Consider the following 26,864-nt stretch of genomic DNA (forward strand, 5'->3'; position numbering starts at 1 on the left):
AACCCAACACTGCAACACAGCCCAACACTGCAACACAGCCCAACACTGCAACACAGCCCAACACTGCAACACAGCCCAACACTGCAACACAGCCCAACACTGCAACATAACCCAACACTGCAACACAACCCAACACTCCAACACAACCACCCAACACTCCAACACAACCACCCAACACTGCAACACAACCCAACACTGCAACACAGCCCCAACACTGCAACACAACCACCCAACACTCCAACACAACCACCCAACACTGCAACACAACCCAACACTGCAACACAGCCCCAACACTGCAACACAACCACCCAACACTCCAACACAACCCAACACTCCAACACAACCCAACACTCCAACACAACCCAACACTGCAACACAAACCAACACTCCAGCATAACCCAAGACTCCAACACAACCCAGCACTGCAACACAGCCCCAACATTTCAACACAACCCCAACACTCCAACACAACCCTGGCAGTGCCCAAGGCCAGGCTGGACAGAGCTTGGAGCAGCCTGGGACAGTGGAAGGTGTCCCTGCCATGGCAGGGGTGGCACTGGATCAGCTTTAAGGTCCCTTCCAACCCAAACTTTCCAGGATTCTGTGAAAGCCCAGAGCTGGAAGTGCTTGAACACAGTCCAAGCTTTAGGCACCCCTCTGCCCCAACCCTGCCAAACCCCAGGGGTGCCCTGCCATCCCACAGTGGGTACAGGATCCCACCCTGATCCTCACTGCCAGCTGCAGCCCTGGCCTTGCACACACTTTAGGAAGGATTTGTTTTGCTGTCCTGTGCCTTTCCAGTGTCTCCAGAGCACCTGGCTCACCCTCAGCCTCACCCTGAGTGAGGAAGAGGCTGTTCAGAAACACATCCTTTATGCACAGCAATGAGGGAGGAGCTCAGTGATTATCACCACTCTTTAAGAGTTCTTCTCTTTGCCCCATTAATAGGATAAAATTTGGAGAAGGAGCCTCTCATTCTGCTATTTCAGGTGCTGGGCACTGTGGGATACCCAGTAGCACCTCCCTGCACTTCCCCTTCACAGCTCTGAAATCCCACAGCCTCACCCTGGCACCACCCCAGCCCCTGCCCTGGAGCTGCTGTGGTTCCCACCAGCTGAGGAGCCCTCCTGATTCCTTTAGTGGTGATTAGAACTCATCAGCTTTCTGTGGTGCTCATCCCTGTGGTGTTTGACTGCCTGTGTTTGCAGCCTGAACAGCTCTGTGCACCAGCTCCTCTCCTCACAGGCAGAGCTCTCATCTCCCTCTGGAAATGAGCTCTCCACACCCTGCTCCCTGCCCTGCTCTTCCCTCCAATCACACCATCCATGGCATTCCTGCATTCATTTTTTTTCCAAATAACATTAAAAGGATGAAGACACAGCACAACTGAAGAAGGCAGTAAACAAAGTCACTTAACTGTCCTTCACAAGGATTTTAACTGCCCTGATTGGATATTGGAAGGAAACAAAAGAAGATTCTTGGAAGAATTTGAGTCTGAAAATGCTCCCTGCAGTTCTGTGTCATCAAAAGGCAGAAGGGAAGGAATGACAAAAGTGACTGAGAGCAGGTTGAACCAAAGGACACTTGTGTGTAATGTGGGAAACCAAACATCCCCTTCAGGCTGTGGCAGGGCCTGACTGAACAGGTGAGCTGGGATTATTTCCTCCTCTTCCTCCTTCCTGTTCCAGAACTCAGGGGACGAGGGTCCCTGCAGAGCACCAGCCATCTATAAAGCCTAGGATGGTATTTTACAGCGGGGAAACTGAGGCACACACAGAGGAAACATCAGTTAACGCCCCTGGGAGATGCCAGAGCAGAAATCCCTCTGGGCTCCAGGCTCTTGTCCTGGCAAATACTTAGAGGTGCATATCTGCAACAACCAAAGTTATTATCAGAAACAAGGACACCCTGAAACCAGAGCTCCTGGATGGTACTGAAGGGAAAGGTCAGATGGCTCTCTGCTTTCCTTCACCCTCCAGCTCCCAGCTACATTTTCAAACCACAGGTCTCTCAGATTTAACTGTGCTTTGACCCTGTTCCTCACCAGAGAAGCTGCAGAGAGCTTTGTGCCAGCAGCACACCCACCCCCTAACCCCACATGCCCTTGCCCAGGAACCCTCCAGGAGATTCCTGACCAAACTCAGCCCCTGCTGGTTCAGCTGGAGCTGCCAGTGCTGCTCACCCTCGTCGCTGTTGTCGTCCACCAGGATGATCTCCTTGAGCAGGGGTGCGGGTGTGTGGTTGACGGCGCTGTGCACCGAGCGCAGGATCACCGACAGCGCCTCATTCACAAAGATGAAGATGATGGAGATCTGGGGCAGGTCCTTCCCATATTTCAGCTCTTTGCACCTGCAGCACAAAGGGCACAAGGGTCAGTAGAGCTCACAGGGCAGTGCTTCCAGCCAGGCTGGTGGCAAATCCCAGGGTGGCCACTGTCGCAGACATTTTTTCACAGAAATCCTTTCTTTCAGATTTCTGTGTCTTCTGGAGGGCAGAGGCCTCAGAAGAGAACATAAACAATTATTATCAGCTGCTGTGGAATGTAACAGGGGCACCTGTTTTGATTGGTGATTGGTTCATGTTCTCATGTTTATAATTAAGGGCCAATCACAAGGAACAAGCTAGGGACAGAGTCCTTGGACACAACTTTGTTATAGATCCTTTTCTTTCTATTCTTAGGCTAGCTCAGCCTAGCAGCTCTGCAACCTCTCTCTTTATTCTATTTAGTATAGTAATAATGTATTATATATCATATATCAATAAATCCAGCCTTCTGATCAAAAAACAAGATTCACTGTCTCCTTCTCTCACCAGCAGCGACCCCATGCAGGGCGCTGTAATAGGCCACCTCCCAGCTGTGCACAGCCAGGGATCCCCAGTGCCAATCCAGCCTCGAGTCGCTGCTGCTGGGGAGAGAGCACAGCAAAGCAGAGCAGCCCCAGGCACATCCAGAGCCCACCCTGTCACAGATATCTTTTATGGAAAATCCTTTCCTTAAGATTTTTCCTCCTGAGAAGCTGGGAGGCCTCAGGAACAAAATGTAAACAATGATTATCTGCTGCTGTGGAATGCAACAGGTGCATCTGGGATTGGTCTCATGGGGTTGTTTCTAATTAATGGCCAATCACAGTCAGCTGGCTTGGACAGAGTCCGAGCCACAAACCTTTTTTATCATTCTTCGCTATTCTATTCTTAGCCAGCCTTCTGATGAAATCCTTTCTTCTATTCTTTTAGTATAGTTTTCATGTAATATATATTATAAAATAATAAATCAAACCTTCTGAAACATGGAGTCAGATCCTCATCTCTTCCCTCAACCTGAGATCACTGTGAACACTGTCACACCCACCCCACCTGTGTGTGTGGGCAGATAAGCAAGAGTGGCCTCCAGAACACAGTGAATGCCTCCAGCACTTCAAGGGAAACTCCCCAGTCCCACTCTGCCCCAAGATTTACAGGTGCTCAGAAATGAGCCTTGTTCTTCAACAGCAATTGGGAATTTTCCTCCCATTTGCTTTGGAAAGAAAGGAACATTAAATGAGCCTTGATTAAATAGTCTCAATAATTGTTTTTGCTCTCCCAGCAGATACTCCTGAGCACACTCCTGCCTCTGAAGCAGTGCTGTGCTGCTGTCTTTGCAGTCCACAGCCAGGATGGTCAAACCCAAACCCTTGTGATCACCTCCCTGGTTTCAGGAATCATTCCTTAACTAGGGGCTGGGTCTCTGCTCACACAGACTTCAGAGCAGGACAAAAGCAGGAGCTCCCCAGTTTGCACCAGCACCAACCCTGGCAAGCAGCAGGTCCATGTTCCATGGACACTGCAGAGCTGGAAGAAGGGACATCCATGGAGCAGGGCTGGGGCAGCTCAGAGGGAAGGGGTGCTCCAGGTGAGCCCCAGCTCTCCAGGGAGCACAGAGGTACTGATGTTGTTTCCCTGCCACGTTTCATCTCAACTAGACACCTCCTCTTAACAGAGCAATTGTGGAAAGCAAACAGGCGATCTTAATCCACTTCCAACAATTTAATTCTACTCTCCAGACTGCCCCTACAATAAATCCAGGTGGGGCAAGGACAGAAGGAGCCTCCCCACGCCCTCCCCACATCCCTCACAGATTAGACAGGGAACAGGAGCAGAGTTCCCAGAATTACAATGAGTGTGCATGGAGCAACCCTGCCCAGATAAGCAAAGACCAAAGGCACAGTGACATCCCAGCAGCTCCTCACTCCCCAGCAATGCCTCTGCATTTAATTGTCCTGGATGTTTCTTAGGCAACAGCAGGCATTCTTCAGACTCCAGAATGAGACTTGGAGACAAAGATTTCCACAGAAACAGGGTTTTCTCTATGGATCTTCTTTGGTTAAACAAGTTTGCTGGGTGACAACATGGTTGTGTTCTTGATTAAGTTATTGCCTACCCTACAGCAAGCCAAGAGCTCAACAGAAGGGAACCAAACACTGAAAAGGATATTCCAAAGGGAAAATCTTTCTTTAAAATGGATGAAAGAACGGTCATGATGGGGCAAAGTGACAAGTGACCCTGAAATCCTGCCAAGAAAGTCAAACTAAACTGACTCAGACATTAAAAACAGCTTTTGGTTGATGTTGATACCTGCTCTGGTGAAGACAAGGCTGTCACAGGAGCAGGAATGTTTCCTTTTAATCATTGCTCACCTCTGGGCAGCCTTCCCCCAAGGAATGCTGCAGGGGATAAAGAGCTCAGCCTGTGATCAAAGAGCTCTGGAGGCAAATCCAAACCCAGCTCTTTGAGGCTCATCTCCTGCTCATTGGCATTCTCCCTGCACCTCTCCTACCAGGGCTCTCCCTCCCCAATGACAGGACAGATGGACAAGGATCCAGGGAGGGGAGATGAGCCTGGGAGGGAGGGAGGAGTGGGAAAGGCCAGCCCACCCTGCTGGGGCACAAAGCTCCAGTGCTCCAGAGGCAGGAGAGGCTTTGAACCAACACCCTGCTCTGGTGGCTTTGGCTCCCACCCCAGAGCAGCAATTTTAAACCAAATTAACACCAAGGTTGTTGTGTTCCTCCCACAGGGTCCCTTCGGTGCTGGTGCCAAAAGCTGAGGGGTGAGGGATGCTCTGCCACAGCCTGCAGCTCCACGAGGCTTCCTCCAGTGCACAAACCAGCAAATATCCCTGCAAGTGTGCAGGAAAACACTGGAGCTGTCCTGGAAGGGAGGGGAAAATGGCAGAGAAACACTTGAGCTCAAACATCACTGGGAAGGCCAGGGAGAAGCTGCAGGAAACTGGGAATGGTGAGGGCATGGGTGGGGAGTGCTGGGCTTTGGCTTGTTGGGTGGTTTGGGCTTTTTCTTTTAACCATTTTCCACAGAAAAAGGGCTGATCTGGATGCTTTATCCTTCAGCCCCTGTGCAGGCAGAGGCACAGGTGTGACTGCCTCACTGGGGAGCACTCAGACCCTGCAGGGAGGGCTCACTGTGGGTCAGCACTGCTGGGATATCTGAGGCTGCAGCCCCGACAGCTCCCTCCTCACCTGCACACCCAGGAACAGCACCCTGCCCACTGAGAGGCTGCCTTTGCTGCAAGGGTGGGTGGGCACAAGGTGGGAAATCCCTGCTCCTTCAGAACTTCAATGAGAACCCTGAGGAACAGCACAGAGAACCCAGCACTGACCCCAGGCCCCAGCTCCAGGGGCTCAGGGAGAGTCCCAGGCAATGCACCAAACCTCAGCTGAGACTCCTGCACCCCCTGCCCACAGTTATCCCCTCAGCCCTTGGTTGTGTGCCAGCCAAGGGCCTGGAATTTATATTCCAGGCCAAAATACTTCAAAATTCAGCAAGACCTTAGAGCCCCTTCCAGTGCCTAAAGAGGGCCCACAGGAAGGCTGGAGAGGGATTTTTGCAAAGACTAGCAGTGACAGGATACAGGGAATGGTTTTACGCTCAAAGAGAGTAATTTTGGGAAGGAATTGTTCCCTGGCAGGGTGGGCAGGCCCTGGCACAGGGTGTCCAGAGCAGCTGTGGCTGCCCCTGGATCCCTGGCAGTGCCCAAGGCCAGGCTGGACGGGGCTTGGAGCAGCCTGGGATGGAGGCAGTTGTCCCTCCCTGGGACAAGAAGGGCTTTAAAGTCCCTACAACCCAAAGCACTTTGGATTCTGTGAATCTCAGGTTTTATCTCTAACACCCAACTCGTGCTGTATGTGGCCAGCCCAAAGCAAGTCTCATTCTAGAAAGTTGAATGCTCAGGGAGCACTCCCTACACTTGAAAACTTCTCCATTTAAATTAAATACAAGGGTCAGACCACCAAACACATTCCAGTGTCAGTGATTAGCTACCCAGCTGAAGGCCAGTCCATCATTAGATGTGGAATTTAGCCCACATTCCTCATTCCATCATCCCAAAGGCTGCCTCAGGAAGTTCTCCCTGCCCATGGGGCAGGTGCTCTCCAGGCTCGTGAACATCTGCAATTGGCCCCATGGCAGAGGTCCTGCCACATCTGCAGGACACAGCGGGTGAGGCCACTGGGCCAACAGGGAAAAAGCTTCAACCTCCGCAGTCCAGGGAAAACCCCTCAAGGGATAGCCACCTTTGTTAGGGTGAGGGAAAAGGCCTCTCCCAGCATGCCTTGCTGACATGCAGATTCCAGGTATCCCATTGGCCCTTCCTCCTGGCTCCACCTCTGTGCCCTCATCCCATTGGCCCTGGTGTTTTGTCCCACCCCTCGAGATCCCCATATAAACCCTGCTTTCCTTACTCAGCGGCTCTTGGTCCCTGGATCCTTTTGGGGAAGAAGCTCAATGAAGGCTCTCCTTGGAACCCCACACACAGATCCCTTGTTCGGCATCTCCTGTGTTCAGAAGAGCTGAAATCACTCAGGGTCACCACAGACCTGCCTGTGCTCCCCAAGTGTCTTCTTCATGAAGGTCCCAGCACACTGAACAGCACCCACCATGGCACAGAGGCACTGGGCCAGTCTGCAGCAAGTCCTGACAAAAGAAAACTGAGGGAGGCTGCAGGTTATCCCTTCCCATTCCTGCTCTGTAGGTGGGAAACACCCCCTGAGCACAGAGCACCTGCCAGCATCTGGAAATGAATCGGGGCAGGTCACACAATTACATTTTGTCCCACTAAATCCTGCTCTCTGCAATTAAACTCAGGCTGGCACCTGCTTGGAGGATTTATACTGAAATATCGTGGATCAGTAGTGGAAAGAAAGAGCCACCTCACAGTTTTGTCTCTCCTTTAGATCAATGAGGTATCAAGGAGGCATTTTATGTCCCATTAAATCATGCTTGAATATGTTTCATTAAATCATGCTCACAAAACTCTCCAAGTCTGAGGAGGCTGGGGAAAAACTCCCCATGTTCAGCACTGGGTTTAATTTAAGGACCTTGCTGAGGTCTCATTGAGAAATGTTCCTGGCCTCCAATGGGGGAAAAAAGGGGTTTGCTCTGTATTGGTCCAAGGCTCAGGCATGAAGGGAGAGGTGTAGGAGGAGATCAGGGAAAGGTTCTTCCCCCAGAGGGTGCTGGCACTGCCCAGGCTGCCCAGGGAATGGGCACAGCCCCAAGGCTGCCAGAGCTCCAGGGATGCCCAGGATGGGATTGTTGGGGTGTCTGTGCAGGGCCAGGAGCTGGACTGGATGATCCTTGAGGTTCCTTCCAGCTCAGGATATTCCAGGACATCTTTTCCCACTTTAGGACAGACTGAGGAGCTGAGGACTGACAGCAGCCCCATAAAACAACTCCCACCATCCTCCCCAGCCCCTCCTGCAGGGACACAGGATCTGGGTGGGTGCAGAGGTGACACAACTCCTGCCCAGGCTCCTCAGGGAAAGGTCCCAGCCCTGAGGCTGCCTGAGCTCCAGGAGTGTTTGGACACTGCTCCCAGGGATGCCCAGGCTGGGGTTGTTGGGGTGTCTGAGCACGGCCAGCGCTGCACTGGCTGATTTTGCTCCTCGCTTCAAGACAGACCCTGAGGGGCTGGAGGTGTCCAGGGAAGGGAATGGAGCTGGGAAGGGCCTGGAGCCCCAGGAGCAGCTGAGGGAGCTGGGCAGGGGCTGAGCCTGGAGCAAAGGAGGCTCAGGGGGCCCTTGTGGCTCTGCACAGCTCCTGACAGGAGGGCACAGCCGGGGGGTCGGGCTGTGCTCCAGGGAACAGGGACAGGAGCAGAGGGAACGGCCTCAGGCTGGGCCAGGGCAGCTCAGGGGGGACAGCAGCAGGAATTTCCCCATGGAAAGGGAGCTCAGCACTGGCACAGCTGCCCAAGGAGGTTTGGGGTGCCCATCCCTGGAGGTGCTGGGGGTGACACAACTCCTGCACTGTGATCACCACCACCTTTACTGGCTCCCAGATCTTTATTCTACATAAAGCCCAAGCCTGCAAACATGAGAACCTGCAAGGAAACCCACAAAACATGTATTTACAGAGAACATCTTTTCACCTGGTTTATGTAAGAAAGATCCCAAAACAAAGGAAGGCTGACAAGGGGAGCTGGGGAAAGAGGAAGCAGGGCTGAGTTTCTGCTGAACAGCTTGGCACACATCAGGCTGGATTAATCAAGTCAGCCAAATTCAAAAGACAAAAAGCATAAACCCCAGCTCTGCTCCAGCTCGTGTTTGCCTGCTGCAGAGCCTGCTTTGAATCCTCTGCTCGTTTGTTTTCTGCTCAGCACACAGCTGTAAATCCACTCTTCAGAGCAGGCAGTGAGATTAGGATGTTTATTGTCTCTCTCAGTGACAGAAAAGGGATATCCCAGCATTTACTGCCTCATGATCCCTCAGCAGAAAAATCACCTGGAATCACAACAAACACTCCTGGAGCACAGAGAGGCCACAAAGTGGCAGCTAACATTTACAAAGCAACTCTTGCTGCCCAGTGATTTAACAAGATCCATTCTACCACTCAATTAACACATCTCACCTGGGGCACAAAGCCATTTCCATCAACCACCTGGAACTGCCTGGTCTGGCATCAGCCAAAGCCCAATGGTTTCCACACCTTCCCCTCCCAATATAAGCCATTGATCAGCACCAATAAATGCAGATAAAGGACAGCCTGGAGTGTGGACTGTTCCTAGACAACAGAGGCACTGCTTGGCTTCAGGGACTCTTCACTCCTCGGCCTTCAGATCAGGGATGGGAACTCCCCCACTGCCCTGGGCAGCCCCTTCCTATGCCTGACCCCCCTTTAAGTGAGAAATTTCCTCCATTCCAATCTAAACCTCCCAGGCCCAGCCTGAGGCTGTTCCCTCTCCTCCTGTTGCTGTTCCCTGGGAGCAGAGCCACAACAATTGTCCACCCCTCAGAGCCAGGGCACAAAGGACACCCTGTGCAGTGCCCACACAGGCTGGAACAGGAGCCTCAGGGTGGGCAGGCCCTGCTCTGCTTTGGAAAATACAGCCAGCAGCAAAGGTCAGTAAAATAACAGCAGGGAAACAGCAGCCTGCTCTGTGGAACACACAGTCCCTTGGCCTGCCCGGTGCCTGGCACAGGGAGGGATGGCAGCACCTGGAGCTCACTCTGGAGCACACAGCACTGTGCTGTGCCCTTGGGAGCAGGGGCAGGAGTGGGAGCTTGTCACAGACATCTTTTATGGAAAATCCTTTCCTTGGGATTTTTCCTCCTGAGAAGCTGGGAGGCCTCAGGAACAAAATGTAAACAATGATTATCTGCTGCTGTGGAATGCAACAGGTGCATCTGGGATTGGTCTCATGTGGTTGTTTCTAATTAATGGCCAATCACAGTCAGCTGGCTTGGACAGAGCCGAGCCACAAACCTTTGTTATCATTCTTTGCTATTCTATTCTTAGCTAGCCTTCTGATGAAATCCTTTCTTCTATTCTTTTAGTATAGTTTTAATGTAAATATATCATAAAATAATAAATCAGCCTTCTGAAACATGGAGTCAGATCCTCATCTCTTCCCTTATCCAAGAACCCCTGTGAACACGGTCACAGGAGCTGCTCTGTGCTGCTCAGGGGTGTCTGAGGAGCAGAGTCTGTGCCCAGACTCACTGATGACCTGAGTTCTATTTCATAGCTGCAGCACCATCAGCTCTGATGCTGCACCATCCCTCATCTCCCCAGGGATGCCCCCAGGGCTGTTCAGGACACAAATGTCCCCCAGAGCATGAAGGGGACATCTCTACCTGTCCTTCTGAAATGCCACCAGCAGCAACCACCATGGAGAGGGCTGAACCCCCTGGGTCTGCAGAACACCCATGGCTTTAGGGCTCTGTGCCCCGCAGGTCTGAAGAACACCCATGTTAGTGTTCTGTGCCCCCACCCTGGGTCTGCAGAACACTTATGTTAGGGTTTTGTGTCCCCCAGGTCTGCAGAACACCCACATTAGTGCTCTGTGCCCCCCAGATATGCAGAACACCCATGGCTGTAGGGCTCTGTGCCCCCCATGTGTGCAGAACACCCATGTTAGGGTTGTGTGCCCCCCAAGTCTGCAGAACACCCATGTCAGGGCTCTGTGCCCCCTAGGTGTGCAGAACACCCATTTTTAGGGCTCTGTGCCCCCCCAGGTTTCCAGAACACCCATGGCTTTAGGGCACTGTGCCCCCAGGTCTGAAGAACACCCGTGTTTAGGGTTGTGTGCCCCAGGTGTGCAGAACAACCATGGTAGTGCTCTGTGCTGCTCCCTCAGCCTCTGGAGTTATTCCTACAGTTCCTGATGGGGTCCTGCTGCACCCCTGTGCAGCCCTGTGGGAGCAGCCATCACAGCAGCACACAGGGACAGTCAGGCACAGCAATCTGTGCCAGCTGGCAAAAAATGGACCCAGATCACAGCATCACTGAGTGGGGTTTGGCTGGAAGGGACCTTAAAGATCATCTCAGTCCATGCAGGTCCCGTGTGCCTGTGGGAGAATACAGGGCATACAAAGAATGTGGTGGTTCTGATTATGGACAGCACACCTCTTTATAAAGCAGATCCTCATGATGGTTCTCCAAGATTTCCTCCTCTCCTCCATATCAGACTGCCAGATCTCCCTTCCTCCTGCCCCCCCTCACCTTTATTTCTAATTCTGAGCACCCAGGAGCTCCCCAGTCTGGGTCCTGATTTATTAATGATTTCTCTTTTGGCCATCACACTAAATAAATCCAGCTAACGTGCTTATCAGGAGCTTATCCCCTCCTGACAGTTCAGTCTTGTAGCAGGCTCAAGAGTGTGAATATTTAAACAGGCAAATATTCTTTTGATCAGCAGAATAAATGAATTGTTACTTCCTGTCTTTAAAAACACTGTGGACATTATAGAAGTGCTCAGCTCTGTTGGCACATCTTCCACAGGGCTGTGGAGCTGCTCCTATAAAACATGGCTCAGGAGCAGAGAGAGGGATTTAAATTAAAGGGATTTAAATCCCTTTTCCACAATGAGCTATGGAACTGCCACGTTAAAGCTAAGGGTGTGTGAGACACAGCTTGGGCAGAATTAGTGCACAGGAAGTGAAATTCTCCCCAGATTCCAGAGATTGCTGTTCCAGAGCAGCAATTCCTCCCTAAAGCAGAGATTGCTCCTTCAGGAAAACATCAGCTTCAACTGAAAGAGTCACCACTGCATCTCTCAGTGCTGAGTTCCCAAAACTGAGAGCACTCCTCAGATGGGAGGTACCAGCAATGTCACCCCATTGCAGAGACAGAGGTCAGGGCTCCCCCTGTGTGGTGCAGGAGCCCACAGTGTGTCCCTGTCACCTGGCACAAGGAATGACATCCACTGTGCCCCTGGCTCCTCATCAGCCCCAGCAGGACAAGGCAGGGCTGGCCACAGGATGACCAAGCTCCAGGGTCTCCTCATGGCCACATCTGGCCACATCTGGCCATCCAGAGCACAGCTGGGGGCTCCCAGTTTGACAGGTCCTCAGGAGAAGCAGGCTGCTGTCCTGCTGTCCCCTCAACCAAGGCAGGAGGGATTTAAACACAAGAGGTTTTGATGCTCAGGGATGGAGGGTCAGCCCAAGGGGACAGGGGCTCAGCAGGGCTCAGGAGTGAAGGCTGCAGGTCCTGCTGCCTGGCTGGTGGCCTCTCTCTCCTCCCACACAAGGTAGATTGGGCAGGGAGGAAATTCAGGAGCATTTTATTCTCTGTTTGTTATAAAACAGTGCCCTGCAAACAGAGCTGAGCTCTGAATGATCTCCAGACAGGCATGGGGTGAAGGAGCAGCTTTGCAAGGGCTCTCTGCAGCATCTGACAGGGTCACAGCACAGGCAGCAGGACCTGAGCTCCCTGCCAGGAGGGGCCAGGCTGGGACACAAAGTCAGCTCAGAGCCCATCACCAGTGCTGAGCAGGGCCGGGCAGGACAGGGCAGGGACAGACAGAAACCCTGACTGCTCCATAGGGACAGACAGACAAACAGGAGCCTTGGATGTGCTCACAGGGACAGACAGACAGCAGCCCTGACAGCTCCACTGGGACAGACAGACAGGAGCCCTGAGTGTGCTCACAGGGAAGGACAGACAGGAGCCCTTACAGGGACAGACAGCAGCCCTGACTGCTCCACAGGGACAGACAGACAGGAGCCCTGACAGGGACAGACAGCAGCCCTGACTGCTCCACAGGGACAGATAGACAGGAGCCCTGACAGGGACAGACAGGAGCCCTGACTGCTCCACAGGGACAGACAGGAGCCCTGACTGCTCCACAGGGACAGACAGACAGGAGCCCTGACTGTGCTCACAGGGACAGACAGACAGGAACCCTGACTGCTCCACAGGGACAGATAGACAGGAGCCCTGACTGTGCTCACAGGGACAGACAGACAGGAATCTGACTGCTCCACAGGGACAGACAGACAGGAGCCCTGACAAGGACAGACAGGACCCAGACTGCTCCACAGGGACAACAGCAGGTCCTGGCCACTGGCAAGGGCTGGGTGCTCCCAGATGAAAGGCACTAATGTCAAACTGTGCATTGACAATAAAGTGTAAATTAACAGTAAGTTGTAAATTACCAGTGCATGTTCTGAGAGCCTCTGTTGGAGGCAGCTGCTGCTCTGTAGCTGCTCATGTAGGCACAGTCTGGACAAGGTAACTCACGGACATCTCCCCCCAGAACTTCAAGCTCAATGAAGTGACACTGCCACTGCCAAAGGACAGTTTGTTCCAGCCCTCCATCCAGGTATAATTCTGTCAGGTGTAACACACTGAAGTGGTTTTTGGGAAGGTGAAAATGCCTTCTTCCTCCCCTGATCAGAGGCAGCCCCAGGCTGGAGGTTCAGACCAACATCAGTGAGGGAAGGGAGCCTTCATGTCCCAGCCAGGGACTCCACGGTGACAGTCCTGTGGGAATCCACAAAATCACAGGGTTTTGGGAAAGCTGCAGAGTGCAGGCCCCAGAGACAGCAGAACTGTGAGTAGAGCCAAGCAGCAGCCATGAGATTGGTCAGCAGGAAAATTATTTAAAAAGGAGAAAAGCAAGGATGTAGTGAGAGTCCTATGTATTGGATAAGTGGGTCCCAGTTATTCTAAACAAGCTACAGCTGCGAAGTCCTTAGTTGGGCAGCAGCTGTGGCTTGTGAAGATAACTGGGATAAAAGGGGTGGGCTGAGAGCCCTGGAAGAGCCCCTGTGAAGCCATGAGGAACTGCACAGCAGAGAAGATTGGCATGGTAGAAAACCAGACAAGAAGGTTTGGACTTTAAGAATATAATAACAACACTATGGGACTCTAGAAATATGATAATAACAATAAAATATCAACCATTGGTGACCCCGACGTGATAAGGGGTGGGCTGAGAGCCCTGGAAGAACCCCTGTGAAGCCACGAGGAACTGTGCTATAGAGAAGAACTGCATGGTAGAAAACCAGCTAGAAGGTATGGACTTTAAGAATATAATAACAACAGTATGGGACTCTGGAAATATGAAATACAACAAGATAACAACATGAGGACAAATAGAACAATGGTCTGCGTATTAACACCTGTCTAGAATAACTCTCTAAGCAACAGAAAAGTTTATCTAGTGAGATATTAGGAAATTCTAAGCTTAATAACAGAGCTCTATGCGTTGTGTTTTAAGGCTTACAAGCAGGTATTGTATTTGAAATAAGCAAGCATTGTTTAACCAAAGGTACCTGTGCTTATAGTTGTTGGATAGAACTACTGTCAATGTGCTTTTGCTTTGTGTGATTGGTCAAAAAACTTATAAAGTGAGTTGTAACATTGAGTTCTTGGTCTGTTGCCTGGGATGTGAGCTGCTGGCATCTTCCCATTGTCATAACCATGTAATGAGAGTGATGCTGGAAAATCAAACAGCTCAAGGCACGTTCCCAGCAGTCCTGTCCTGTTGGTGATTTGTACACAGACCCCAGCTGGCAATAAGTCCCAGCAGCAAACATCCCAGCTGTGCTCAAGCAGGTTGGGATGGAACTGGCACTTCTGGAAACCTCCCTCTCAAATTGAAAATGCAATCCTTGGTGCAGAGCCTGAGGTAGGAGAGTTTTACTTGAACAGATCTCACAGGAACCCAGGAGTTTGACACCCCCAGGACAGACTTGGGGCAATGAAGAAGAAAAGCAGCCACCACTTGTGCTGCCTGGAACAAGGTGGAATGATGCTGCTGCTGGAAGAGCTGGCATAAAAATGATGAACTTAAAAGGCACAATGGACTTTTAGAGACAGCTCTTCTTTTTTGTGCTCACAGAGCCACGCTGCTGACGGCTTTATGGACTGGAAGATGAAGAGGTTTTTAAACCTTTCCCATTATGTACAGACATCACTGGATAAGTTTGTTTAACCTCCGCCAGAACTGGATCAGCCTCAGCAGAGGGGTGTCACTGAGCCCTGTCTGCCAAATTCCTGCTTGGGGAATGTCACACAGGGAGGGCTCTGCCATCCCAGCAAATGTCACACAGGGAGAGCTCTGCTGTCCCAAAATCCTGGAGCTGGCACCAGGGAGAGCTCTGCCATCCCAAAATCCTGGAGTTGTCTCTGCAGAGAGCTCTGCCATCCCCAAATCCTGGAGCTGGCACCAGAGAGGGCTCTGCCATCCCAAAACCCCAGAACTAGCACCTGGGAGAGCTCTGCCATCCCAAAATCCCAGAATTGACACCAGAGAGGGCTCTGCCATCCCCAAATCCCAGAACTGGCACCAGGGAGAGCTCTGCCATCCCCAAATCCCAGAACTGGCAGCAGGGAGAGCTCTGCCATCCCAAAATCCCAGAGCTGGCACCAGGGAGGGCTCTGCCATCCCAAAATGTCAGAACTGGCACCACCAGAGCCCAGCCCAGGCTGCTCACCAGGGCACACTGACACTCTGGTGACACACTTGTACTACTGTGGGTGGAAAAGAATAAAAATGAGTCCCAAGCACCATCAAAAGGGTCAAAACCAGCAGATGGGGCTGATTCAGATCTGCTTTTCCCCTCAGATTCCAGTGTCAGGTTCCAGTTAACTGAATGCAATGAACTGCCCATAAATAGTGGTGCCCCTTCATGTGGGGGACATTGAGGGTGGAGAATTAACAAAGCAACGACCGGACACAAAGTGCCACAAGTTTCCCTTTATTCCACAGAGGAAGCTCCACACCAGCCCTGCTGTTCTGTGGAGAGATTTGCTCCTCTGTGGTTTTTCTGCTGTCCAAGGTGACACATCCCCCTCTGCCACACAAAATACACAACAGACAGAGCTGGGGGACAGAGGTGACCAGCTCAGAGCCCCAGCACACAAAGGCAGCCAGTTTAACCCAGTGCAGAACTGCAGCACCATGAAACACCTCACAGCAGGGAGGGAGGGATCCAACCAACACAGCCTGTCAAACAAAAGCTGAATTATCACAAGGTTAAGAAAAAATACCACAAATAAAAATACTCCAACTTCTCCCTGTCCCCTCATAAAACCCCAAACCAAAACACAATCAGTTTTTAGGGACAGGCTGGAGATGGGGTTTCACATCCTTTTTGTTGTGCCTGCCTCCTCCTGCAGAGACCCAAAGGGCAGCAGCCACAGCTCCCTGCCACAGAACCTTCCAGAGCCACTCCAGCCCAGGGCCAGGATTTGGGGCTGGAGATTTGTTTGCTGCCACCCCAGAGATGCTGACAGGAGCATCTAAAGCCTGCCACAGTGACACACCCCTCTGTCACCCTGGCAGCAGCCCAGCCCTCAGAGGAGCCAGCAGTGGCACTGAGTGCACCCTGGGTGTGTCTGGGGGAGCACTGGCCATGGATGTGGCACTTGGGGACATGGTGGTGGCCTTGGCCGTGCTGGGCTCGATGGTCCTGGGCAGCTTCTCCAACCTAAATACTTCCATAACACACTTGACAAAACACAGCAGACTCATATCAAAATATGTGGTGAGATACATAATGAACTCTAAAGGCTTAAATGTGGTTTCTGATGAGCTTAACTCCACACCTTCCCAAGACATCCTCATCACCTACACACCCCAGAGGTTTGCATGCACACCTGAAAAGTGGGGAATTCTGGACTCTTCTTGTCTCTCATCCTCACCTTACCAAGGCCATTGGACTTTCACCTGCTTTTCACCAGCCCTGACACCAAAGCTCCCCCCACCTGCACAGCCAGACACATCCAGACACACCTGTCACAGGTATCTTTTCATGAAAATCCTTTCCTTAGGAATTTTTCTCCTGAGAAGCTGAGACGCCCCAGGAACAAAATGTAAACATTGATTATCTGCTGCTGTGGGATGCAACAGGTGCATCTGGGATTGGTCTCATGTGGTTGTTTCTAATTAATGGCCAATCACAGTCAGCTGGCTCAGACAGAGAGTCTGAGACAGCTGCCTTTGTTATCATTCTTTCTGATTCTATTCTATTCTTAGCCAGCCTTCTGAGATGAAACCTTTTCTTTTTTTAGTATAGTTTTAATGTAATATATATCATAAAATAATAAATCAGCCTTCTGAAACATGGAGTGAGATCCTCATCTCTTCCTTCAACCTGAAACCCCTGTAAACACCATCACACACACCCAGGGCTTGGCTTTGCTGCCTGCAGCTCCTCAGGTTCCCTCTGGCCCACAGCAAACCCCCAGAACTCAGCAGCTGAAGGCCTGGGAGGTAAATCCTGATGCATCCATGGGGCCCTGCAGGGATTGAATGATTTCCCCATGGCTGGGCTGCAAAGCTCCATGGCTGAAGGACAGAATGTTGTAAATCCACTGCAAGTTCTGCTGTGCCAGCACAGGCAGGTTCAGGCTCCCTGCATCCCTTAATCCACAGGCACTGCTGCCCAGCTCTGCCCTAACATCTGTGCTGCTTCCTGCCTGGAAACCTCCGTGGCAGAGGGAAAACCTGCTGGGTTTGTCCTTCTGGTGACAGACAGCTCCACAAATGGAACCCACTGGTACCAAACAAGCTGCATTTGTGCTGTCCTCTGAAATAAAGCTTCACCAGGAAATGAATTGATCTCCATTTGGCCTTTGTAAAGATTATGAGCAGGCTTTAAAGAAAGCAAATGCTCAGCCTGCTATTCATCCTGCCGCTTCCTCATCATGCTCCATTCATTAATTGTTTATTCTACTTTGGATTTTGCTGATTCAGTGCACATGTCTGCTTGCAAAAGGGCCTGCCAACATTAAATCTATTGTGTCTATCCTGTGATGTACATTTTTTGTGACCCAAGCATCTTAATACACCTAATGCTGTCTGGTACAGTTCACTGTTTACAGATCCAGGTTCTCAAACTGTTTCTGACCACAAAGCCCCAGGAAACTCGATTTTAAAGCACCTACTTCATTCCCAGTAATTCTTCCTCAGAAATGTTCAGTTCTATTTTAGAATCAGGGTCTCAAAAATAGCCATTACAATTCAGGGACATACAGACATTTCTAAAGGCACATTACTTGGCAAGTCCTAAGAAGAAATCATCTGCAAAGTTGTAAAAACAGAATGCAGAGAATGGAATTTACTCTGGTGAGAGGCTCTTGTAATAAAGTTATTAGGCTCAGACAGATCTAAGGGAGATAAAAGCCAGAGCAATTCTGAGTGTCACATCCACTTACCCAGCTCTGCCCATGCCCAGCTCTTTCACACACACACACAAAAAATAAGTAATTGCTTGCTCTTGGATTTTCCTGCTGGAAAAGTGCACAAATGGCTGCGAGAGCAAGGCTGTCAAACAAAGCAGCAGAGCCTGACTCCCCCTCTGCCTGCTCTGGCTGGGCATGTGCTGGTTTGGAACAGGAAAGCTCTGGGCAGTCCAGAGGAGCAGGCTGGTGGCACAAACAAACACACAAGCCCTGATTTCCTTGGAAGCCAGCTGGAGAGAAGTGTATCCAAAGCTTAAATTGCTTCATTCATTCTCATAAGCACAGTTTAGGCAGAAGTATTTATGATAACACAGGTATTTTTCAGCAGAGGAGTTCAGAGGAGCACAAAAGTAAGTTGTTAAATTACACTAATCCCATCCTCTGCCAAAGTGATCATTTAATACTTGTGTTTACATTAGGAACTGGTTTATAGCACACTCCTGCCACAGAAGCCTTCCCTGGAGCACCATGTTCCCACCTTACAAGAACAGGTAATAACTTTGCAGTCAGGAAGGGAAAATTGACAATTAGTGGAATGCATGGCATTAAGAACCCCGAGGTGCAGTGCTATAAATCCATGGTCACAGCGTTTGCAGGTGACACTGAGCAGCACAGTGGAAATAAGAGACTCTCTAACAGACACTAAACAACTCCATCTGCTTTCCCCAAAACACTTTATTCCTAACTGGGTTTAAAGAAGATATTGGGACTTCAAGCACCAAAGGCTTCTGACCCACTCCTGACCCCACACAAACTGCCAAAGTGTGCTCCAGATCTCTGCTTCAAAAGGGAAAGGAAAAGTTGTCCTGTGTCCCCATGTAAATCCATGCAGCACAAACCCCTAAAATTTCCACAGAGAGTCTGGCAGCTCCAGCTCTGGGGGGAGCCAGCCCAGCTGCCTGTGTGGCCAAGGAACCAGGCTGCTCCTGCAGGTCACAGGAATGGGCTGAAATCATAACCAACAAATGTAAAGCACAGCTGGAAAAGTGTGCTTTTAGAGCCTTTGCTTGCCCAGTTTTCAAGAAAAAGCATTGCGGAAAGTCAGGAGCAGCATGTCCAAACACACTGAGGAATAAAGATCAATACTGGAATTTATTCCACAGCCTGCTGGTTTGTATTAGTGCAGGGGAAGCAATGGAGCAGCAAAGAGGCTTTTTCCTCTCTGCAAATCACCCCAAAGGCAGCAGAAGCTGCAGCCCCATCCCTGGAGGGCAGGAGGGGCACAGGGCACACAGAGCAGCAGCAGCAGCTCCTCAGAGCTCAGGGCCCTGGGGGTGCAGGAGAAATGAAAACCTGACTTTGAATGGAGCTGGTTTGGAATGATCTTCAGAGTAGGGAGGGACAGCCTGGGCACAGCCTCGAGTGACAGCAGCAGGACCTCACTGGGCTGCAGCTCCTCCTGAGGGGCAGCTCTGATCCCTGCTCCTAGGACAGGGACAGCTGGGGCTGGGCCAGGGCAGGTCAGGCTGGATTTCAGGAAAGGTTCTTCCCCCAGAGGGTGCTGGCACTGCCCAGGGAATGGGCACAGCCCCGAGGCTGCTCCAGGAACTCCAGGGATGCCCAGGCTGGGATTGTTGGGGTGTCTGTGCAGGGCCAGGGCTGGACTGGGTGATCCTTGGGGTTTCTTCCAGTCAGGATATTCCAGGGTATCTTTTCTGACAGCAGCCCCATAAAACAACTCCCACCATCCTCCCCAGCCCCTCCTGCAGGGACACAGGATCTGGGTGGGTGCAGAGGTGACACAACTCCTGCCCAGGCTCCTCAGGGAAAGGTCCCAGCCCTGAGGCTGCCAGAGCTCCAGGAGTGTTTGGACACTGCTCCCAGGGAGGCCCAGGCTGGGGTTGTTGGGGTGTCTGAGCACGGCCAGCGCTGCACTGGCTGATTTTGCTCCTCGCTTCACGACAGACCCTGAGGGGCTGGAGCATGGCCATGGCAGGGAATGGAGCTGGGAAGGGTCTGGAGCCCCAGGAGCAGCTGAGGGAGCTGGGCAGGGGCTCAGCCTGGAGCAAAGGAGGCTCAGGGGCCCTTGTGGCTCTGCACAGCTCCTGACAGGAGGGCACAGCCGGGGGGTCGGGCTGTGCTCCAGGGAACAGGGACAGGAGCAGAGGGAACGGCCTCAGGCTGGGCCAGGGCAGCTCAGGGGGGACAGCAGCAGGAATTTCCTCATGGAAAGGGGGCTCAGCACTGCCAGGGGCTGCCCAGGGAGGTTTGGGGTGCCCATCCCTGGAGGTACCCAGGGAAGGGCTGGAGGTGGCACTCAGAGCTCTGGGCTGGGGACAAGGTGGGGATGGGCACAGCTTGGACTGGATGGGCTGGGAGGGATTTTCCAGCCTCAGTGATTCTCATTCTCCTGAGCTGGGTCCCTTCCAGCTCAGGAGGTTTCCATGACTTTTTGCAGCCTGGCAGATTAAAAATGCCTGGAGCCACACAGAGATGGGACAGATTGGGCAGGACAGAACAACACATGGACAGAAAATATCCAACAATCCATCCCAGAGCTGCAAACCTGCTGTGGCTTTGGTGAGCCCTGTTCTGAGGCACAGCTCCTGCATGCCAGAGCTGTGACACTGATACTCACTGCTTGATTTCTCTACTTGCTCTCCCAGAAAATTTTCAGGTGGCACCTTTCCAAGTACTGGAAAGTATTACTTTTCCTTTTTTTATGGCTGAAGCTATAAAAAGCCAAGGGCAGGAGTGTTTTTTATACAATGGTGGATCAAACCCACAACCATCTATGAGGAGAGAAGGTGCACAACCAGTCCTGGCTTTCTCCTAGAGCTGTAAGGATCTTTTAATACACTCCCACATGCAATTCAAAGGGAATTTCATATCTGAAAAAGTAAGTTTTTTGGTTCTTCCACTGTCTTGAGTCCTCTCTAGTTTTCCCTTCAGTTATTTGATGAAGAAAAAGCCCTACATCCTGCCTCTTTTCCTGGCTGTTGTTTGGATGTAGGATTGAAACAAACCAAAGCACCCTTTGCAGACTGTGGTAGCACATTGTGCATGCAAGAGAGAAGGAGCTCTTCTGACCTCCTTTGTTTGCAATAAGCAGCAATCACAACAAATAAACAGGCATGAAACTCTATTTCCCAGCAAATATCACTCTCATAATTCAAGTAGTTTGTTTTGTCTTCTTAAATGTTGTCCTTCTCTGCAGACTCACTTCATCAAGGCTGGCTGAGCAGCCCAGGGCAGGACACGAGTGACAGGCACATCAGCACAAATGTGAGCTCAGGAATGGCCCAGATCCTTGGGAAGCCATCACTGAGCTCTCACACTGTGATATCTGCACATCTCTGACACTTCTGCCACAGCCAACACAGTCCTGTGGGCAGGGGGAAGGCAGAAAGCATTTGGTTTTGTTAAAGGGGAGGAAATGAGGTGAGGTGTATGGAGCAGTGACAGGGGCATCTCCTGCCCAGGCTGTGGCAGGGGTTGGGAAAATCCCTCATTTCAAATCCCCTTTGCCTTGGTCCCAGAGAAATCTGAGACAAGGGCAAAGCCAGGGAGCTCAGTCAGTCCCACAGTGGAAGAGATTTCTGTATTTTCACAGGAAAATGAGTGTGATGGCACATGGAACCTTCCCATCAGAGGGCACAGGCTGAGCCCCTGGCACAAACCACGGCCAGTGGGGGCTCTGGAGGAGATTTGGGATCCACCACAAGAGATGGGAAGGCAGGAGGGGTCTCATGGGCAGAGACTCAATTAGAGCCTCCAGGTGCATCCTCCTGGGCAGTGCTGATGTGTCTCAGTCACACCCACATCCATCACCATCCAAATATGCGTTCTGCTGTGATTAACAAGCCAAAATGGAATTCTTGGGCCCTGCACAATCCTTAAGTCTGAGGGGGGCTCTCCAGGGATGGGGAGAGACCCCAAGGGGAACAGGGACTCCCTCCACCCCACAAAGTGCTCCAGCACCAGCAGGGACACACTGAGAGCCCACAGAGCCACACAAAACCAGTTGAAATAAAAATTGATCACAACTTGATTTAGTTTCTTTAAGTTAAGCTGTCAAACAACAACCCAAAGTCTACCCAGAAGCCAAAGCTCTCCATCTTCTGCAGTGCATCCCAAAGAAAGGCTCAGCTTGCTGCTGCATGAGGTCCCTGGCAATAAAGCAGCCAAAGGCAGCTGGTGCTGCAATCCCACGGCAGCAGCTCCGGAAATAAACGGGTGATTCAGGCACTGAGAGCTGCAGGGATGGCTCTGACTCAGCCAAACACCACAGGGACAGTCACACCAGGCAGGGACATGGAACTGTTCCCTCTTCAGCAGCAGGTGATGGGGGCACCTCCCCACAGGGCAAACACAGAGCAGGTGCTGTGAGAGCACAGCAGCAAATCAGACTCCCAGCACCTCCAAACCTTCTCCATCAGAGGATCCCAGAAGGGTTTGGGTTGGAAGGGACCTTAAAGCTGATCCAGTGTCAGCCCTGCCATGGCAGGGACACCTCCCACTGTCCCAGGTTGCTCCAACCCCATCCAACCTGGCCCAGGGATCCAGGGGCAGCCACAGCCTCCCTGGGTACCCTGTTCCTGTATCTCCCCACCCTCACAGGCAGGAATTCCCTCCCAATATCCCATCCATCCCTGCCCTCTGGCATTTTTAAGCCATTCCCCCTCATCCTGTCACTACATCCCCTTGTCCAAAGTCCCTTTCCATGCACCTCCTGACCATGTGCAGGACCCCAAGGCAGGCAGGAGAAGGGGTTGTGTCTCCAGGCTGGGAACCCCTCAAAACCTGTGAGAAATCAGACTCTGGGAGTTGCTTATCTCTTACACCATCTTTGCTCTTCACTTTAATACCTCGGGGCTCCCCTCCTGAGAACAGCTGTCAGGAGATTTGCAGCAGCAGGGATGTGTCATCTGCACCCAGTGATCCAATAGTCCTAGCAATTGTGGGTATTATTTCTCTTAAATCTACCCCTTAATCCTATAATGCCATAAAATACCACTGAATCAGAGCTTAGCAGGATTCCAGAAAAGAACAGACTTTTAAAGAGATAATGAGAACTCCACATTTATGTTGGATAGGATTGAAAGGAGAGAATGGGGGAGGCAGAATGTACCAGATGGGCAGATTATTTCATAGTTTCCCTTAATATGATTTCTTCAACCTGAAGCATCTGGTAATTCCACTATCAGAGATTAGATAGTGGATAAGATGGACAGGCAGGCTGATCTAACAAAGCAATTTTATTTTCTGGCTACACATAGGAGAGGTTCCCATTAAATCCTGTATCACAGGATACAACAGAGGTGCATAAAATGTTGTATCCAAGCAGGGAATGTTTGCAGGCCCTGGCATCCCATGTAAATATGCTTCACTTTCAATATAGAAAACAACACATCTCCCAAAGCCCCATCCTCCCCAGGCAGGCAGCGAGTGCTGGGAATGGATAAACAATAAAACTCACACAGCAGCCTTGTCCTTCAGAGGATTTTGCAGAAAATTGAGAAAATCTCTCCAGCTCATTTTTGTGAAGATTTGAGTAGAAATCCTGCAGGCTGCAGGCAGCACCTTGGGTACTTCCAATCTGGAAGCTGAGATTGTTTTCCAGAACAGGCAGGAATCTCATCTTAAAGCCAAAAAAGCCAATCAAGCGTGATTAGGCATGAGTTCCCAGTGCCCTTCTCACTATGGCACTGCCTGGCAGCAGGTTCTGGAATAACTCACCCCAAAGCACCACTCCTGCCTGTTTTAGCCCAAGGAAGAGCTTTCCCAGCTGGAATCTGTGAATTGGTTCACTGCAAAGTCTCATGCACAGCCAGCACAGCCTCTCCTGCTCAGGGTGAGGTCCAGGCGTGTCGCTTTCTCGGCTGTCTAGGTGGCCTGGAAAGGCCCAGGGATGGCCTTGAAGAGCCGACGCTTCAAAGGACAAGAAGAGACTTCTGATCTTTTCTCGGTCTCGGTGTTTATTAATTGTTTATCTAAAAGATTTTCTTTCAGCCCGACAGAGGTCTGCACAGCAAGTCAGCCATGGGCACACTGCAAGCCCCCGGGGCGGTCACTTATCTTTATACCCAAAGTTACGTGTACAATATTTATCATTTTTCCCCAATACCTTCTACCCTTATTAACCGGTGCACTTCTAGTAATAACCAATCCCAAAGTGCCACCATCACCACAGAAGATGGAGGCCAAGAAGAAGAAGAAGAAGAACAGGACACGCCCCAATTCCTCCATCTTACTTCTTTAGACCCCCCCTGTACAGAAATCCTAAACCCTGTGTTTTACACTCTAACTAACTTATCCCTTCACCATTCACCCAGTGAAACCTTCCCAGTCCTCATACACGTGTCGTCTCCTGTGTCAGATCAAAGTCCAGCCACCAGACACTTCTGGCAACATTCCAGGACTCCCAAGCCCCCCAGGGGTGTTCTCAGCCACTCTGCACCTCCATCCTGAGGTGCTGAGATCCCACACAGGCGGGGCAGGCACAGCTCCTGCTTGGAACCAGCTCCACACAGCTCATCCCAGACCTCTGGGAATGAGCCCAGGACAGCCCCAGATCCCTCAGGGGGGAACAGCAGGGAAGGGTTTCCCCCTCCCAGCCCAGGTGAGCAGCCCCAGCAGCAGTGGGGAAAGGGGAAAGCAGAAAAGGGGAATGGGGAAGGGGAGAGAGGAGAGAGGAGAAAAGGGAACAGGAAAGGGGAAAGAGGAGAGGGGGAAATGGGAACAGGGAAGGAGAAAGGAGAAGAAAGGAAAAGAGAACAGAAGAGAAAAGAGGAGAAGGGAAAAGGGAACAGGGAAGGGGAGAGAGGAAAAGGGAAAAGGGAACGGGGAAGGGGAAAGAGGAGAAGAGAAAAGGGAACAGGGAAGGGGAAAGAGGAGAAGGGAAAAGGGAACAGGGAAGGGGAAAGAGGAGAAGGGAAAAGGGAACAGGGAAGGGGAGAGAGGAGAAGAGAAAAGGGAACAGGGAAGGGGAAAGGGAAGAGAGGAGAGGGGAAAAGGGAACAGAAAAGGGGAAAGAGGAGAAAGGGAAGGGGAAGTAAAAAAAGCAAAAGGGAAAGAAGGAAAGGGTGATGGGGAAGGGGAAGAGGGAGAAGAGGGAAGGGATAAGGGAAGTGGAATAGGAAAGGGGAGAAGGGAAAAAGGAAAGGGGGAAAGGGGAGAGGAGGAAGAGGAAGGGGAAAAGGGAAAGGAGAAAGGGAAAAGAGAAGGAAATAGCTCAACTAAAGCAAAGATGATAATCCAAACTATCAGAAAGTGACACCACAATTCCCCAGATCAGGGCAAGCAAGGTATTCTGCCACAGCTCCTGGTGCTGGAAAAGACCTCACCTTCTCCTGAACATCATCCTCACACCTCTGGGACCATTCTCCCTGGGAAACTCCCTCCTCTCTGTGCCTCTGGGCAGGACTGAGAGCCCTGAGCTGTGAGCTGGACTGGCTCCTCCTCACCAACAGCTCCTGAAATCCCTTGGAGCAGGGATATCCGAGTCCCTGAACCCTCAGTGCGGCTGACCACGAGGTGCAGGCAGCCTGGAGACACAAAAATATACACAAAATGTGCAAAACTTCCCCATAACTCTCCTTCCTCCGCTTCCCTTTGGCCCCAGGCACAAGAAAGGAGCAGGGAAAGGCCTCAGAGCTCTGATGCAGCTTTGCTCAGCACTCAGGGCACTGACACTTGACCACATGAATCTTTCCTTAAAAACAGGGAAAACTGAGAGGAAAGGCTGGGGAGTGCCAGCCTGTGCCAGGCCCAGTGCCAGTCCATTGGCATTCCAGACACTCTGCAGCCTTTAGCTGAACCACACAGCTTCACTATTATATTTAAAACCACTACATGCTTTGTAATGCTTATCAGCTGGAGGGTTTTCAACAGTTTTTCCCCACTAATGCTGCAATTTCAAAGCCATTTAGGCTAATTTCCCTTGACTTGAATCTATTTTAATCAGAGACCAGGATACTTGACTTAAATGGTTTGTGTTCAACCCTTCATAAAATCAGCCATAAAACTTTATGCACTAAATAGCGAGGGAACCTCGAAGCCAGAGGTAGGAAGAGCTGAAACTTTCCAAATTCTCCTGTAAACTCCAGCCTATTACACACAGACCAATTGTTCTCTTACAATATCAAGCCAATTGATCCCCAAAACAAAAAGAAAACCAATAAACAAAATGTACTCCTGAAGTTCTTACACAGATAAAAGGCACTGAGTTGTGCAGCTGCACAAATTCCCTCCCAAATCTCAGCCCAGCTCCAAACTGAGCATTTTGAATGCTGTGCCCTGTCCTCTCCCCCTCTCTCCCATGGAATGATGGATAGTGGAACTGAGGAAAAATACAATGCAAGGCTAAAAATGTCAGAATTAATCCTTTTCTTCCCCCCAAATCTGAAGAGAAACATTACTTCTCAAATTAATTCTCGCCAAGTAACGCTGGCTCTGCTGGAAGTCAGAGCTGGGGATGAGAAATGGAAATCAGCAGCTCAGCCCCAGGTAAGTGCTGGGGAAGGTCTCGCTCCAAGGATCCAGCATTGTGCTGGGATTTGCATATCACAGAGGCAAAGGTGCAATTTGTACCTGCAATTCAGCCTGCCTGAGGAGCTGCAGCAGCATAATGCAGAATGGGCTCCATTCCTTTGGAAACTCATCCAGGGATTTCTGTTGTCAGTGCTTGACAGCCCTGGACGGTCCAAGGGGCTGCTCGGAATTCAGGCAGCACCCAGAGAGGTGAAGGAACAAGAGCTGCCTCTGTTCCCCTGGACAATCTGGAGCTCTGGGGACACAGGGAACAAGAGCTGCCCCAGCCTGGACAATCTGGAGCTCTGGGGACAGGGGGAACAAGAGCTGCCCCAGCCTGGACAATCTGCCACCTCCTGCCCCACAGAGCTCCATCCCTGCTGTACAGTTTTCAATGCTCTGCAGATGCCAGGCAACACCTTTGT

General features: G+C 51.1%; 1 protein-coding gene across 1 annotated transcript in view; it reads right to left on the minus strand.

The window, feature by feature from the left end:
* Window positions 1-26,864, minus strand: part of GALNT17 (polypeptide N-acetylgalactosaminyltransferase 17) — a 244,427-nt gene that overhangs the window by 152,199 nt on the left and 65,364 nt on the right. The window contains exon 3 of the mRNA XM_058817710.1: window positions 2,183-2,349. Within this exon, the coding sequence (XP_058673693.1) occupies window positions 2,183-2,349 (167 nt within the window). The remainder of the gene's footprint in view (window positions 1-2,182; window positions 2,350-26,864) is intronic.

The sequence above is a fragment of the Ammospiza caudacuta genome, chromosome 20 (genome assembly GCF_027887145.1).
Source record: "Ammospiza caudacuta isolate bAmmCau1 chromosome 20, bAmmCau1.pri, whole genome shotgun sequence".
Classification (NCBI taxonomy): Eukaryota; Metazoa; Chordata; class Aves; order Passeriformes; family Passerellidae; genus Ammospiza; species Ammospiza caudacuta.